At 52.6% G+C, this 16,371-nt stretch overlaps 7 protein-coding genes across 7 annotated transcripts; 3 read left to right on the forward strand and 4 right to left on the reverse strand.

Annotated features, from left to right (window-relative positions):
* Positions 1 to 667: 667 nt before the first annotated feature.
* Positions 668 to 883, forward strand: PV05_08107 (uncharacterized protein; the record flags this gene model as incomplete). Its single annotated transcript, XM_013457603.1, has 1 exon — positions 668 to 883. The coding sequence occupies one exon, from the start codon at positions 668 to 670 to the stop codon at positions 881 to 883; it is 216 nt and encodes a 71-aa protein (XP_013313057.1).
* Positions 884 to 1,341: 458 nt separating this feature from the next.
* On the reverse strand, positions 1,342 to 3,244 carry PV05_08108 (uncharacterized protein; the record flags this gene model as incomplete). The annotated part of the gene is made up of 5 exons (XM_013457604.1): positions 1,342 to 1,598; positions 1,678 to 2,202; positions 2,260 to 2,689; positions 2,773 to 2,923; positions 3,024 to 3,244. The coding sequence occupies 5 exons, from the start codon at positions 3,242 to 3,244 to the stop codon at positions 1,342 to 1,344; spliced, it is 1,584 nt and encodes a 527-aa protein (XP_013313058.1).
* Positions 3,245 to 3,838: 594 nt separating this feature from the next.
* Positions 3,839 to 4,771, forward strand: PV05_08109 (uncharacterized protein; the record flags this gene model as incomplete). Its single annotated transcript, XM_013457605.1, has 3 exons — positions 3,839 to 3,889; positions 3,947 to 4,157; positions 4,260 to 4,771. The coding sequence occupies 3 exons, from the start codon at positions 3,839 to 3,841 to the stop codon at positions 4,769 to 4,771; spliced, it is 774 nt and encodes a 257-aa protein (XP_013313059.1).
* A 24-nt stretch (positions 4,772 to 4,795) lies between these two features.
* Positions 4,796 to 8,132, reverse strand: PV05_08110 (uncharacterized protein). Its single transcript, XM_013457606.1, has 2 exons — positions 6,972 to 8,132; positions 4,796 to 6,833 (listed from the first exon to the last, which is right to left on the reverse strand). Exons 1-2 carry the CDS (start codon positions 7,621 to 7,623, stop codon positions 6,445 to 6,447), a joined length of 1,041 nt encoding a protein of 346 aa, XP_013313060.1. The 5' UTR covers positions 7,624 to 8,132; the 3' UTR covers positions 4,796 to 6,444.
* Positions 5,202 to 6,035, forward strand: PV05_08111 (phosphonopyruvate hydrolase; the record flags this gene model as incomplete). Its single annotated transcript, XM_013457607.1, has 1 exon — positions 5,202 to 6,035. The coding sequence occupies one exon, from the start codon at positions 5,202 to 5,204 to the stop codon at positions 6,033 to 6,035; it is 834 nt and encodes a 277-aa protein (XP_013313061.1).
* A 560-nt stretch (positions 8,133 to 8,692) lies between the features above and the next one.
* PV05_08112 (uncharacterized protein) lies at positions 8,693 to 13,332 on the reverse strand. The gene is made up of 2 exons (XM_013457608.1): positions 10,529 to 13,332; positions 8,693 to 10,478 (listed from the first exon to the last, which is right to left on the reverse strand). Exons 1-2 carry the CDS (start codon positions 11,996 to 11,998, stop codon positions 9,069 to 9,071), a joined length of 2,880 nt encoding a protein of 959 aa, XP_013313062.1. The 5' UTR covers positions 11,999 to 13,332; the 3' UTR covers positions 8,693 to 9,068.
* Positions 13,333 to 13,858: 526 nt separating this feature from the next.
* Positions 13,859 to 16,218, reverse strand: PV05_08113 (uncharacterized protein). The gene is made up of 2 exons (XM_013457609.1): positions 14,452 to 16,218; positions 13,859 to 14,406 (listed from the first exon to the last, which is right to left on the reverse strand). Exons 1-2 carry the CDS (start codon positions 15,920 to 15,922, stop codon positions 14,093 to 14,095), a joined length of 1,785 nt encoding a protein of 594 aa, XP_013313063.1. The 5' UTR covers positions 15,923 to 16,218; the 3' UTR covers positions 13,859 to 14,092.
* Between the last annotated feature and the right edge of the window lie 153 nt (positions 16,219 to 16,371).

Genomic DNA, 16,371 nt, shown 5'->3' on the forward strand with positions numbered 1-16,371 from the left:
CTGTGCCCGGGGAGGAAAAGCTGGGGTATCCGTCAAAATTGAAGCCCCAGTCACTTTCGAGATTGCAGAAAAGAGTGAATTCTTGGTTGACGGATGATCACCAATCAGAGATGTGCTGAACCGTGGGTGCGAGTAAGCTGCTTGTCTGGGAAGACGTATTCCGCAAACCAGGCAACAACCAGATCTTTGACTTCCGAGGCCCTCCGAGTACTGCAGGACCGGTGTGGCAGTAAAAGTACCAAATTTAGGGTGTCCAGAGCCAAAGGGAAGCGTTCAATCGGAGGTTCCTCTAGCTTGACGAGCCAATCCTAACAGCAATCACCTCGCCTACTAGGCGACAATGCATTCCTCGGCCTCCTCTACTACTCAAGATGGCTACCGCTGCTGCCATGTCAGGCAGATGCAATTCTCCATCACTGCTTCTCGGACTGAGGAATTCTCTGGGGTGATGCTACAGTATGGCACACGTTTGTGGGCCCGAGGGAGGGCGGAATGGCGCATCCGAACATCGGCTGTTCGGCCCACCACGCCCGTCCGTTTCGAGCTTTCAGGTCATCCATCCATCGTTGCTCGTTAACAAAAAGGTTCATGGTCAATCAGCCCACCCCGGGACAAGTATCCCTTCTCTATCGTGCCTTGCATGCTTACCATACCCCGTGCCACAACCATGACCGCCACCATTTTCAGCCCAGGCTTGATCCCGCAGGCCCCTGATGACCCTCACTACGGACTAAGAGCGGCACATAGGTCGGATACTTTTGACCGAAAGGTCGACTTCATCATTGGATTATATCGGGACAATGAAGGACATCCATGGATCTTACCGGTGGTCAAGAAGGTGAGAAGTCCTTCACAAACCCCTTTTGGTATCATGGCGATTTGAGAAAAGGCCGAACAGCTCTTTTCAAACGATCCAACTCGCACTCACGAATACCTCCCAATAGCAGGTCTCGCGAGTTTCACGACAGCAGCACAAGCACTCCTCCTCGGAGCAGATTCGCCTTATACTGATGGAATAAATATCTAGGTCGGAGCAGAATCGATGAAAGTCTCCGTGCAGCATGCATCACGCGCGAGGCTGTAGTCTATTGCACGGAAAGTCTGGGACGGCCGATTGTGTGTTGCGAGGGGACTCGCCAATACTAGTAATAGTCTTCTCTACCCCGTATGGAGTGCTTCTAGACCAGCTCTCCAAAGGCGACCAAATCGAAATGGACTCGGCTATCAGAGAGGTCAAGTAGTACGTACTGGTATGGAACGTGGACTTTGTACAAGGTCCAGCGCCCGTTTTGGAAGACCCAACCTTAACGCTTATCAACTATTCATTCTCACTTGAACTCTCTATTTCGCAGTGAGATGCAGTATCCATCTCCGACCCGCTGCCGCCACTCCCCCAGACCGAGAAACGTCGTCGGTTTCTTCCTCCTCAGACATGCCCGTGTCCTGCCTTCCCGTGACAAGATCAGCGGACGTGGCCCGAATGCGCTTTGTGCGTTTGAAAAATTTCCACCCAAGCACGTTACCGCAGAATATGACGATGCCTAGATATTTGAGTACAAAAGTGCTTGCCTTGAAGTGCGGTATGAAGGCATCGTATCCTGGTCGCGCTCGTCGGTAACAAATCCAGGGGGGCGAAGTTCTCGACCGACGCAAAGCAAAAAAAGCTGGCCAACTCACCATTGAACAATAAAACTGTAAAAGAGACGAACAGCGCAAAATAAGAACCAAAGGGCTGTAGAAAGCCTACATACGGCAACTCCTGGAGCTGAATGCCCTGGGCCTTGAGCGCTCGTCGAAAAGACAAAAAGGAGATGAGAATGGCGATCCAGTTCAAGACCGCAAAGACCGTGACCAAGCTCACGAAATATTGAAAGACGGTGGCGGCCGACTTGGTGGCATTGAGATAGCCGAGTGCCACGAACAGCGAGCTCAAGACGACGGCCATGATCGGATTGCCGTTATTCAAAACCCGGGCAAGAATCCGAGGAGCTTGGCCATCTTTCGCCAGGCCGTAGACGCATCTCGAGGCAACGTAGATATCTTGGGGGTTTAGGGTTAGCATTAATGGCACCTCGACAACAGTCCGCAAAACCTCACCGGTCATGGCAGCACTCAGCACGAAAGCCATAAGCGCTGCATTGATGATGTCGGGAAAGACATCGATACCCGCCGAAGCGATGGCCACCACGAAAGGCGATGCAGCTGGCACGCAAGGTCAAAAACAGGTTGTTCAAGTGCGGCGTGTGGATTCTCTCTCACCTGCACTTGTAGACGACTTGGTGGCTCCTACTAGTCTCTCGCTGTTGTAAGGGATCGCCAATGTCAATACAAACACGCCCACGATGTAAAAGATGACGATTCTCAGAAGCGTCTGCCTCACGGCGTGTGGAAATTTTTCCCTGGGATTCGGCACCTCTCCGAAAGTCATTCCTACGACTTCGGTTCCGGTGTAGGAAAAGCAAGTCTGACACATGGCCGCCCACCAGCCTAGGAAATAGCCTTTGTTGCCCTTCAAGAGATACGGCGCAAAGGCACCGGGAGATTTCCAGTAGCGGAAACCGATGTGGTCATGCTGAGGATTGCCTCCCATGGAGATGATGAAGCAGGTGAGAATGAGGAGGACCAAAGTGATGACCTTGATGAGACTGAGCCAGAACTCGACTTCGCCCAAGACCCGCACGCGGAGGACCTATGAACAGTGAATCGGCAAGTCCTATGAACAGCGACTGGGCACCAGCTAAGCTCCTTAAGGAGGTTAGCTGGGAGGCTTACATTGATCGTGACAATCACAATTCCAAAAACTGTGATCCAGATTGACACATTCAAGTCTGGTCTCCAGAAGCTGATGATGAGCCCGGCGGCGGTCAGATTGATAGGGATGTTGATAACGTATTTGAGGAAGTAGTTCCAGCCTGTGGCAAAGCTATTGCAACGGTTAGGTTAGGCCTAGCTTCTGCACGCTTTGGAGACCCTCAACTCGCCCAAATGCAGGATCGACCATGCGCGTAGCGTAACCACCGAACCCTTTCATCATGGGCAGGAATGTGGCCATCTCACCCAAAGCGGTCATGACGAAGAAGACCGTGATTCCGATCAAGATGTAAGATATCAGCAAACTTCCAGGCCCACCCCGGGCCAGCGCCGTCCCAGAGCCGATGATGAGGCCGGTCCCAATGGCACACGCGAGGGAGAACATAGACACTTGACGCCGCTTGAAATCTCGGTGCAGGTCATTGTGGAGCATGGCGTCCTCTGGACCAGCTAGGTACCTCCATGGGGGAGACTGCCCTGGTGAGAAGTGTTCCGTTGCGTCCTTTGTCCATTGCTGTCTTTGTCACGGTTTGCGGACAAACAGGTGTCTCGGTTGGCTAGTAGAGATGTGTTCCTCAGAGCTTGATCGACATCCATGGTTTAAACCAGGGAACTGCTCCCTTTTTAAGCCATCCGCTCGCAGCGAACATGCTGTGTGCTAAGCTGATAGCTGATAGTTCGGCGAGGCATTGAAGATAACGCCCACGGCGTCGAGTTGGCACAAGCTGTGATATACGCAGATACGGTTGGTTCTGTTCCATGAGAAAAGACAATCAACCCTTCAACCATCCTGTCGTTCGGCGGTGGGGATCCGAATTGCGGACTCGGTTGGTGCTTCCGAGCACTGGCGGAAACTTGGGCGCTGCACTTCTTCGAATGATTGTAAAAACATGTCTGAAATGCGCACTCCGTACTCCGTATCTGTACTTGAAATCTAGAGTCATCCTTTCTTGTTCGAGCTTCGAGAAGGACCAACCCCTGGACAAGCCATTGCTCCAGAGTACTCTTTAGCTGGACGCCACGCGTCATGCTCCGCAATAACCTCCTTATCAACGTTTCAGAGAACCGTCTCTGCACGGTGAGATTACAGCATCAACCGATTTTTGACGGCCTGCTAATCAGGCGATCCCATCAGGCTGTCGGCATCAAACTAATCACCGAGACGGAAGCCGTGTCTCTCGCCAAAGCGGCCGGATATGACACCGTCTTCATCGATCTCGAACACTCGGTCCTGTCAGAGCGGGATGCCAGTCGACTATGCTCGGCAGCCCTATCCGCCCGCATCACTCCTTTTGTGAGAGTCCCCTACCAGTGTGGCCAAGGCTACGTGCAAAGAATACTCGACGGTGGGGCTATGGGCATTGTTTTCCCCCATATCAGCACAGTCGGCAAGTTTTTTCCCCTTCAGTGTTATACCGAGGCTAGACTAATTACCTAGGTATAATCAGAGGAAGCAAGAGAAGCAGTAGCATACACCAAGTTCCCGCCCAAAGGCCGAAGATCCTTGACGGCTGCTTTACCGCACTTTCATTTCCAGCGAGTCGCAGCAAAACACGTTATCGAGCAGCTGAACGATGTCGGCTCCACGGTATTCCTCTTGATTGAGACGAGAGTGTCGCTTGACAATATCGACGCCCTTGCTGCGTTGGAGGGAGTTGATGTTCTGCTGGTCGGTGCCAACGATCTGTCGTTGGAACTGGGCATCCTGGGCGAATGGGAAAGTCCAATCTTTCAGTCGGCGCTCGCAAAGATCGCCGTGGCAGCGCAGCGTGCAGGGAAGATCTTCGGTATCTGTGGCCTCTACACGAGACCGGACATATACAGAGTGGCCGTAAGAGAGCTTGGGGCTCGCTATGTTCTCGGCCACGTTGATCTCGGCCTGTTAGCCATGTCCATGAGAAATAATGTGGAGTTGCTGCGTAACATCGATACTGGTGCTGGCTCGAGCATGGACGAATGAACAGGAACCTGTGCGAAACGTGTGGAATAGATTCTTACACAAGGGAAGTAGCCGCTGGATCATGGCTTTACGGCCTCGGATGCAGCAGTGGAGCGTGTTCGGAAGCCCACCCCCGAGGCGGTTAACTCGGAAAGGAAAGGGAGTGCCAGGAGACCAGGAGACAGGGTATCCCAATTGTTCTGTCTGTCCAAAACACTTCCCTTGCAATTTAGCGGTCGCGTGCTCGGCTTCCATTTTGATATACAAATTCCTGCGGCCACATCTTCTTGCATCTAATCTTCCTTCATTCATATCTTACCAACCTGTGGCGCGACAGCGTCGTCACAAAAGTATACCATTGCCGAAGGCGTCCACCTCGATGGCCGCACAAAGGAGAATCGACGCCTTGCGCGCCAAAATTCGCGGAGGAGCTCATGGACCGGCAATCGCCATGGCTGCCCACAACCCTCTCTCGGCCAAGATAGTCGCAGAGACCGACGGCTTCGATGCAATTTGGGCCAGCGGGTTCGAACTGTCCGCGTCATACGCCGTTCCCGACGCGAGCATCGTTTCGCCGAGCATCCACCTCGAGACCACCAGGGCGATGGGTGAGGTGCAAGACCTCCCTACCATCGCCGACCTAGACACAGGTTTTGGAAATGCCATTAATCTTGCGTACGCGATCCCACGATACCAGGCCGCCGGGGTTGCTGCCGTCGTGATCGAAGACAAAACATTCCCCAAGGACAGTAGTCTTCGGATAGATGGTCGACAATCGTTAGTTTCCATCTATGAGTTTCGAGGCAAAATCGCCGCCGCGAAAGACTTGGGGTCCATGCTGGTCATTGCGCGCACCGAGGCGCTGATTGCCGGGTTGGGCCAAGAGGAAGCATTGAAGCGGGCCCTTGCGTATGCGGACGCCGGAGCAGATGCGATTCTGATTCACAGCAAGCAAAAGGCACCGGACGAGATGATCTCGTTCTGTCGCGCATGGCCACGAAACGGAGTGCCCTTGGTAGTGGTGCCGACCAGTTATCCACAGCTCTCATTCGAAGAGATTTCGAGGCTGACCGACGGTAAAGTGCGTCTGATCATCTGTGGCAATCACAGCATTCGAGCCACGGTCGCGGCCATGCGACACACTTTCCGGCAAATTGTACAGGATAATGGGATTGCTGGCGTGGAGGGCCAGATTGCGCCCGTATCGGATGTTTTTGCTCTGCAGGGCGACGCAGTGATGCGAAAGATGGAGAAAAAGTATCTGCCAGAGCCGAGTGCTCCGTAAGACGTGTTTTGAAGTGGTCTTTGCGTGGATTAGATGTTGAGCATCCATCCACCCGAAGTTGAAGGCAAAGCCCTCTGGTAGAATCAAAGCGTTCAAGGAGACCATTTTTGATCTCCAGGCTCAGACCCCTATAGTTTTGAAAGCGATTTCGCGTATTGTCCAGCTAGATGTCTGTCGCGAATGAAATTTGGGCGGATTAGTAATGTGTCCCAGAGAAAGAAACTTCGTGGTCGAGTCGATTGAGGAATGGTTTGGTAGCGTGGAGCCCAATGTCGTAAGACGTAGCCATGCCAGGACGTCCATCTAAATCGTAAAGGTCCGGCGCGAGGTTCGGTTGTGCCTGGAACCCCGACAGTTGGATCATAACTCTCATCGTCGTATCATATGCCTGCCCATGAACGAAAGACCTTCACACCCAGCCCGACATGAGGATAACAACGCCCAAGCCGAGTATGGCCCAAGCAAAAGATGCCAGCGAAACGGTTGACGGACCTCCTCCGGAAGCACCGTTGGATGTCTGCGTCGAAACGACACCACCACTTCCAGAACCGGATCTAGTCGCATCTTCGTCGACCACTTTCAGACACGACATATACGCCTTCGGCTCTGAGCCTGATTGGTAAAAGACACTGATAACGGGTGTGACGGAGTAAAAGAACGGCGCATGGTCGCTCGATACATCCTCCGACCGCACAGTTTGGCTCTCGATCAGTGCAACGGTGTACCCCTTGCCGGCGATGGACGGGTGACACGTCCCCTCTGTCGTGGGCGTCACTGGGGCGTTGGGCCCAGTGAGATCTAGCAAAACGCCCACCGTACGTCAGTAATCATTACCTGCATTAACCAACCGCAACCGCAAGTACAAGCAGGTCCTCGTGGCGAGTGGTTGATGACAGGACAGGACAGGACAAGATCAAAAGAAAGGGTCCGACTTACCCTGAGCAACAACGCTCCCCCACGTCACCATAGCTGTCCCCCAACAGCTCTGTGGCGGATTGCGCTCCATTGTATCCTGCAGATTTGCACAGGTGCCATCATCCCCGGCACCGCCCTGTTTCGCAAGGCTCTGAACCTGCGCCTTCGCCTGGCTCAGAAGATCACTCACGCACTGGGCTCCCAGAGTCTGGCTGCACGTCATACTCCCGTACTCGCTGCCGTTGAGTGATATACTGCGCGCAATGCCTTCGAAAAACAATGCGCATCCGGTGAAACTGGTCTCGCTGGCGAGGGACAACGACGGTGGGTAGCCGAGGTAGAAGTTCTTGGTGAAAAGGGTGTCTGCCGCGGATGACGAGGTCGAAGACAGAGCGCCGACGGTCCATGTTAGCTCCACGGAGTCTGTGGACGTGGACGAGGATGAGGATGCTTGCGGAAGGCTGGCGTTGAAAGAGGTTGCGCCGAGGAATGCGTTCGTGGCATTGCCCACGGTACATCCGGTCGACGATGAACAACCGGGAATGGCGGAGCAGCTGACGAGGGTTTGGTCGGGTTGTTGAGCGACGACGGGGTCGGCGAGGAGAGATGTCAGGGCGAGAGCGAGGAGGAGGTTGACCAAGAGTGGGCGATGATCTGGTGCTGATGGATACATTGTGACACGTTTTGTCCTTCGGGCGACCTGGGTAGATATCTGCTGTGGTCGGTGTCGTATGTCCGTCAAGCAGTACCGGACAATCTCGTGCTGTCGCTAATCGAGGAGCGTGTTGGATATTCTCGACCTGTGGCTTCCGACAGCCTGATAGCGATGCGAGACGACCAAAAGTCGCTTATTTCACTCGTCGTTGACCTGGACGGGCGCGCAGCCTGATCATGCTCGTTGCAGGAGAAAATCTCTCAGAATCCCTCGCCCACAGATGTCTAGCAGAGTGATCTTGCTGTTTACTGGTAAGGAGTTCACCGAATGCAAGAAGAGTCAGAATAACCACAGCAGGCCATGAGTGCGGCCTCAATCCTGTAATAATAGCTCTCTACCTTGCCGACCTTTGCCATCTTACCCGCCATCCTCTCTTGCTCTCCACACCCTCTGCATATTCAGAGAAAAGATCATTCCACCATAGCTATTTCGTTAGTGGTGGAAATCGAGCCTCGGGTATCTCTACCAGCACCACGATGCGGCTCGCAAGTCTGGACTCTTTTATTATTAGCAAATCCCATGTACGAAATGCAGTAGGCTGGCGTCCCCTCGCTCTGAGAGGCGCGCTGACTGGCCCGTCGTTATTTTTATGGTGCATTAGAGCCGCCCAGGTTGCAGGGGCCGTCAAGCTCATTCTCGATGGCTATTGCTCAACCCGCAAGTGGAGGTCGAGCTAAAGATACATCTTGCTCATTTACCGGGCGCTTACAGGGACTTCGGTTGGCACTGGCAATTGTACAATGTAAATACTACTAGTAATTACTCCGTAGGTCGACACGGGATTGTTCTTTTGCATCCTGCACGTCAGAAAGATGAAACGTGCTAAAAGATCCTGCCCATCCTATCAGCTGCATGCGGGAGACGGTGAGGGAGACGCTGGAGAGTTCCTGACTGGCAGACTGGTGAGGTTGGTGCATGCCAGACAGAGACCAAGATTTGCTCAAGGCTATCCCTACACCATACGGATTACAGGTCTACTGAATGCCTAGAATCGCCATGGTGCATTGGGCATGGTCGCTGATAACTCTGTACAATCGCTGAAATGCCAACCGACTATTGATGCTTCTAAAAGTAACAGATGAAACTGTTGGCCTCTATTGTCTGCATTGTCTCTGTTGAAGCTGCCAATCTCCATGCCAGCTCCATATTCATACCGAGAAGAAAAGCCTGACATGCTCTCGCCAGCAATGGGCCTCGATTTCGAACTCCACGCTTGCTTAAAACCCGCTCGATTGATACTGCAAATGATATTGCAGCCGTTTGTCCTCCGTCAGCCCCAGACCCAGGGGTCCCATTCCAAAGTCATATATTTTGTTTGCATGATACCCTCGGGAACATCAGCAATGTGTGTCGTACCGATGCATGATCCATCACCCTCCCCACAAACATTAATTTGGTCTATTTCATTGTGTCATAGTAACATCCTGATCTGCGTCCACCGACGGCGCTCGTCGCGGTGGTTCCATTCTTGCCTCTGAATCAGGCTCAGTCGGTGTCACTGGAGTCATCGTCATCCGTTCGATCATTTCTGGAGGCAACAATGGCAACTCATGTTCTCGATCCGAGTCAGCTCGAGGAAAGTCAGGTCGCAGTTGCTGAGCGGCATCAGCCTCGGCCAGTGCTTGCAACATAGCTTCTCTATGTGCCTCTTCTCTCATGCGCGATCGTTCGCGACTTCTTGCAGCCCGGCTGTTGCGGCCACCTGAATCTGCCTGACTCGGTGGTGTCGAGGCATAGCTCCGTGTCGGGACGAGTAGGTTGCTCAACCTCGACCGGCTGTTAACGCGCGAAACTTGCGGACTATTCGATCTGGAAGGATGTCGACTGCCGGAGAGACTCCCGGGAATCGTCGACATAATCGCCTCGTGATTCGCGTCAAACGCACTAAAACCCGGTTCCGGCCGCAGATACGATACTCGTACGTCATTGGGATTTCTGAACGCGGCGCCTGGCATCGGTCTACGAGCTGGTTCCGATGAAAAAAGAGGTGGCCATCCTTGATATTGCGGTCGCGGCTCGTCCATGGCAAAATAGCTTCCTCGAGGATCATGTGCGTACCGGCTTATTTCCACCGGCCTCGAACTTCCTTCCCCATAGCCATGCATCGGGACAGGGGGAGGGCCGAACAAGCCGTCCGAGGATTCGAGGGTGTGGCGTCTTGAAGGCGTCCGTGATGAGCTCCTCGGGCGCTCGCCATACTGGACAGGAACAAATATTGACGGCAGTCCGGGGCTTCTGGATCGGCGATCATAGCCATCTGGCGGGTAAAGATTGCTCGAATTCGTCAGATTGAGATGAGGAGGTGCCAGAGGGATGCGATCTTCCTGTCCAAAAGGGGCTCCTGGAGTCCATGGACCCACATGCTCGAGTGGTACAAATGGCATCTCGATATGGTAGCTTGGAAGATCGTGCAGACTTCGCGGTCGTTGCGGTCTCGTCCGCGGTGTAGTGGCAAACGATATCCCATGTCGATGGGGATTGAGTACCGGATCCATCAATTGATCGTTGCCATCTATTGTGCCATCATCAGAGACTGTATCTGCACCTGGGCTGTCCACGCCATCGAGCAGGCTGTCATCGAGAGCCCCACGCTCTTCTCGTTGGGCCTCATCCACAGCCATGCGCAGGAGATAATCACGAAGACGTTGCACGCCTTCTCCCGAAAAGACACAGAACACATCTCGCTGAGGATGAGTGAATTCGGCTGGGGCATCACGGCAGAATCTGGTCAGATCTTCGCGCAGAAATGCTTGTACGCCAGTCAAGGACAGATGAGTGAGTCGAGGACAGTTATTGAGGAGTGCCGTAATGCCCTGTGTAAGCGGTTAGCCAATATCAGAACAAAAACCTGAATTTGACTCACCTTGAGTGTGAGATTGATGCAGTAGCTCAGATGGACTCTTTCTAGAGACACAAAGTGCTGAGGGATACCTTTACCGGCAGGAGCAAATAGTATAGGTCCATGCGCCAGAGCCATGATGCTGGAATCGGTCAAGTTTTGACATTTTACAAGACCAATTCTGCGAAGTTTCGGGAGTTGTGCCAGATGACGAACGCTCGCATCTGTCAAGCGCGAACAACAAGCCAGGTCAATGTACCTAATCCTATTGCAAGCCTTGACCAACTGAATGACGGCATTATCAGTCAGGTTTATGCAATGGCCCAGATGAATATAATGGAGATTCTTGGTCAATTTGCAGATGGACGCAACTGCACGATCGGTAATGTGTCGACATTTCGCGAGCACCAGGTTTCGTAACCGTGGCGCAGCTGGAATGATTTTCGCAATTGCATCGTCTCGAACTTGCTCGCACGCGGTGAGGTCCAGAATTCTCAAAGTGTCGAAGGAATGTCGTGGGGAAAGGTTGGTGAATGCCAAATCATTGATCTCGACACAATGAGCCAGGCGAAGCTCGCGTAGATGGCTCAATTTCGACAGGAGAGCAGTGACCGATTCGGAGCTGATGGAATGGCAGCCAGCCAAGTCGATTTCCAATATTGAGCGACAATTCCTTGCCACCGCAGTAATGGAGGCATCCGTTGCCCGCACGACGCCGTTGAGTTTCAGTCGTTTAAGCTGCCTGCAGTTTTCGGCAATCTCAATCAGAGACTCGTCGGTAATATTTGAACAATTGGTGATGTTAAGGCCCTGAAGTTTGGCACAGTTTGTAGCGACCACATGCAACGTGCGATCCGTCAAAGCATCGATGTCCGTCACGTCCAGTGCTTGCAGCTTCCTGCTCCCATCAACCAATCCTGCCACACCAAAGTCGGTCAATTTGGAGCAATTTGTCAGCGTGAGGCGCTCCACTGCTTTGCAATTCATGAACGGTTGCACCGTTCCATCATTGATCTTGTCCGCAATTGCTGACAAGTTCAGTCTTTTGACCATTTCATGGTATGGAAAATAGCTCTTTTCACCCTTTCCCAGCGCCGCCACGACATTGATCAGGTTCGCCCATTTATTACACAGCGGTCTGTGCCACAGTATTCCAACAGTGTATAATGCCCAATGGTAGGATACCAGCATGCAACTTTTCAAGTCGGCGGTGCTTGTCAATTTGGCAACGATAGCCATAAGGATTTCTGGGGGTAGTTTGGAGATGGGAGATTGGCGATGGACTTGTTCGAGGTCGACATCGTCATCACAGTCTCGAATTGCCGTGACTGCTCCCAATGAGGATTGCGAATCATTCGCGTGAGCCATGAAGTAGTCTGTGTCTTCATCGTCCCCAGGGCAAGGAGAGCTATCCGAACTGTCGGATTCGACTGTCACCGTACTCATGTTACGAGTGTGGATAGGAGATAATCGTGACCGTAGATCGTCCGCCATTTTGAAGGATCAGCCTGCGTTCGACAAGGTGATAGGATAGAAGGTATAGTGGTGTTTGTTTAACAACAAAGAGATTTGTTTGGCCCGGTGAATATGGAATAGGAGATTTATCGTTTAGTGCATTATGTCGAACACGGCAGTATGAGTGAAGACAGTCATTGCGCGGTCATCCACACGTGTTTGTTGTGTTCAAAAGATCCCGGTTGCGATGTTTTGGAGAGTGAACAAAGACAACGAACTTGACAGACGCAAACGGAGGTAGTACAAGGACGTCTGCCAAAGGGGAAAGCACGAGGCTGGCTTCGCGTGGTGCTGGTAGGAGGAATGATCTGAGGGTAGAGCAAGGGGAGCGAAATAGGAGAAGCAAGAGGGGAACGGCGGTGACGGCAACCGAAGGTGTCGTGTTTCGCTTGAGTGGAATATAGGAAGGAGAAGAGTCGAAGGGTGAATAGGTTGTGTAAAGCTGGGGAATCGACTGCAGGTAGAGATGAGGGATGTTGTATGATCAGCAGGCGCCGACGTCGAAGGTCGCCCGGTGTTGTGCCTCGTACAGTAATAACAGGAAGCGCAGGCCAGATTCCGCAGTTGCCAAGTTAACTGCTACGAGGTATGAGTCCCAGGTGTACGCTCCTCCGTATGGGCGGGGGGTTTGCTTAGGCGTTGGCGCCTTGTGCCCAAGCCACTCGCCCCGTCAAGTGACGCAAGCCTAAGGTACCTTATTAGTGAGTGGCCAACGCCATATTATTCATGCACAATAATCGATGCCCGCCACTTCATCAGTCATTTGCCCGGCATCATCTTTTTGCAGGCAAATTCATCAGCAGACGGTCACACATATCAGATTCGTTGTTTTGCCCTCACCAGCCCAAAGTTACTGCGTACAGTGTGAAGGACTCCTTGTCTTCTTGCTATTGATATCCTGCTCGGCCACCTAATGTTTGGAACCTTTATCTCCCTCTTCGACGGCCACCACCCTTCTAGCGAAAGAAATGGGGATCAACTTCGCTAGGATGCTTCTACCGGGAATTATCTGCGCACAGGGATGGAAAAACCCAGTGCACAATTGGATCTCGGCACCATGGTAAATGAGTCGCGTCCATGGGCGTATCCTCCGGATAGCGTTCCAGGTCTGTGTCACTATCAATAAAATGTGGACCGAAGAGGCTGGTATTTGTTGTCTTCCTCTACTTGTTCCTCACAGCAGTTACGAGTACCAGGTGCTGGAGCTGATACCCACCGACAGTAAGATGGATTCGCCACTGTACACAGTCACGACAGTATAACCAATATTGAGAAAATTACGGGCATTCTCTCAAGTCCTTTGTGAGGCCAATTCCATCAGCCTCGTATTCTCCATCGACTCTCACCACCTCTGACCAAGTTGAGGACGGCTTCCATAGCCAATGGGCTTCAAAATGCCTGGAACCTCCGGCTCAAGGTGAGACTCATCTGTCACAGAAATCCTCTCTTTTCAGTTCCCTTCGCCTGCTGGACCATTCCAGTCCTTTCCGACGGCGATTTAATTGTCGATAGTTCTCAAGGTCAACCCACTATCTGGGTGACTATTGCCGAAGGCCTGCAATGACGTCCTAGCGCCCATACAACCCGTTGGCTTCTGTTATCTAGCGGCGTTGGAAACCTCCGGATCGCCGACAGATGCAGATTCATGCAGATTCAAGCATGTCCAGCTGCATTTCCGCAGCAGCCACAAAGCCTAGTGAGCCTAAAGTGCCTCTTAAGCTCGAGCCATAGACGATATATGCTATTCTAACTCTTAGCCGCAACGTGTCATCGTTGTCAAAGATGTCCAGCACATCCGGGTCTCCCAAGTAAGGACCGCGTCTGCAGGCCGGTTTCGCTGTGATCTTGAGGACATGTTCGTGCATTCTCACAGGATGCAAGTTTCGGTCATTCCACCAGAGACTTGCTGATATCCATGGCATTCCATACCTGCTTCTAGTGAACAATTCGCAGCTTCAAGGCTGCGACGGAAGATATCGACATTCGCTACCACGACAACGCCTGCGCGAAGTTCAACAATGGGGAATCACGGCATGGATTCTTATGAGATGTCCAAAATCTCCTCAGAGTTGTCTATTCTCCTCCTCTCTTTGCGCCTCTCGCCCACTCTCTCAAGACGTTCTTCCTTATCTTCCCTGTACTCGTTTTGGGCAGCTCAGGGACGATCTCAACCTCGCGTGGGACCATGAACCTGCTGATTCCTGGATGTTCCCGTGCCCATTTGATGATATCTTCGCCCGTGACTTTCGAACCCGGCTTGACTGTGATGAAGGCTTTTGGCCGTTCACCCCAATGGCTGTCGCTGACAGCCGCAACGCCGCATTCGAGCATGTCAGGATGGGTGACAAGCAGGGACTCTAGAGCGACGGAAGAGATATTTTCACCGCCTACCATTGTCAGAACTGATCGAAACTCAACCCAGAGAGACTTACCGGAGATGATGATATCTTTGGCCCTGTCCAGAATCTGGATGGCTCCATCCTCATGCCATACAGCCAAGTCACCCGAATGTAAGACGCCACCGGAAAACAACTTCCTGGTTGCTTCTGCATCTCTATAATACCCTCTTGCACAAATGTTGCCGATAAAGACTATTTCGCCAATCTCTTTGCCATTCTTCTCGACATCCACAATGGTCCCTTCGGGTACCTCGGTTTTGATCACTCGGCAAGGTAGGGAAGTGACGAATCCATGTCCTTGACGAGCCATCTTGGCGTATTTGTCCTTGACATTGGGGAGCTGGTCCCACTCAGGCATCATATATCCTTTCGTGATCGGACCATAGGTCTCGGTCATTCCATAGACATGCACCGGGTGCAAATTGAGATTGGTCATCTGCTCGAACAAATGGGCTGTTGGTGGACTTGCTGCGACTGTCACCCGCACTGGCTTTGGCAGTTGGACTGCATTTGAGTCTGCGCAGAGCAGGGTATTTACCGTTGGCGCAGCGCAGTAATGCGTGATACCCTCGTCTTTCAGCAATCTCCATATCTCGGGGTAATCAATCTTTCGCAGACAATAGTGTGTTCCTCTTGCTGCTGTTACCGCCCAAGGAAACGTCCAGCCCATGGCGTGGAACATGGGTAACGTCCACAGATACTTGCAACGGTCTCCATCATGATAGGCGAGGCCTGATTCGATAACATTACCCAAGGCTGCCAGGTAGCAGCTGCGGTGGGTGTATTCAACACCCTTGGGTCGGGAAGTCGTTCCAGATGTATATGCCAGTGCATTGACCGCGAGCTCGTCGGGTGCCTGTGCCTCAAGGCCTTCCCAGCCGTGAGCACCATGCTCGTGATCATACTGAAGACCTTCCAACACGGCTTCATCGAAGGGTCCGCATAGCTGTCCTTCCACGGCGTCCGTGTCGGAGTCGATAATTATGGGCACTTCAGGATGTTTCTGCCTGTAATCGTCGAGAAGATCGACGAACTCGGCATCCACTATGATCGCGTCTGCATTTGCATGATCGAATATGTACGCAATGTCGTCCTTTTTCAAGCGATAATTGATGGCGATGTTGATCGCACCTGCCCCTCCAATACCATAGATGGCCTCGAGGAAAGCAGGCGTATTTGTGCACAATATTCCGACCCTCTTGTACCCCTTCTTTTTCACGTAATATGCGAATCCTCGAGCGCGATCAGCGAACTCGATATACGTCCGCCGCAGGATCTTGTTGTTCGAGGTTCGGTGATAAATTGCCAGCGCATTGGGTTCGATGGCCGCTGCGCGAGGAAGAAAGAAGCAAGGAGAAAGAGTGTGGTGATTGTACCACGACGAACTGCCGACCTTGCGGCCGTCGACTACCAGATCGTCGATGGATTTGCCTTCAGAAGAAGAGGTAGAGGAGGGAAGGAAATGCCCGACCAGGTTGGCCAGACGGGACTTCGGGGAGGACATGGCGGTCGACTGGGTGCGATTATGAGGACATGACGGGTCAGTTGTGACAATGGCTGTTTGTACAGGGTAATGTACAGTCGCGAAACGCAGAGAAGTACGTCCGACCGGAGTGCTGGAACAACGATGTGAACTATATCCTGTGCTTGATGACAGCGATCGCAACTTGAGTCTGGCTCATCAACGAGTCAACCGAGGCTCCTGTGGCTCCTCCATCCGGGGAAAGCTCAAAGCTAGGGGTGGAGTTACAAGGGATGAAGGGCATGATGGGGGCTGTTAATTCCCACCTCAGCTGATACCACCACTTCCACCTCGACCTGATACGCCGGTCAAAAGGGACACGAAGCTACGGAACCATCCACCCACCATCCTCGTCGTGGCAGCCACTGCTATCTCATAGGTGCCTCAGTCTTACGGATCCGACTCTCTGATTTCCTCTCGGCCGCAGCTCG

The sequence above is a fragment of the Exophiala xenobiotica genome (genome assembly GCF_000835505.1).
Source record: "Exophiala xenobiotica strain CBS 118157 unplaced genomic scaffold supercont1.5, whole genome shotgun sequence".
Taxonomy (NCBI): Eukaryota; Fungi; Ascomycota; class Eurotiomycetes; order Chaetothyriales; family Herpotrichiellaceae; genus Exophiala; species Exophiala xenobiotica.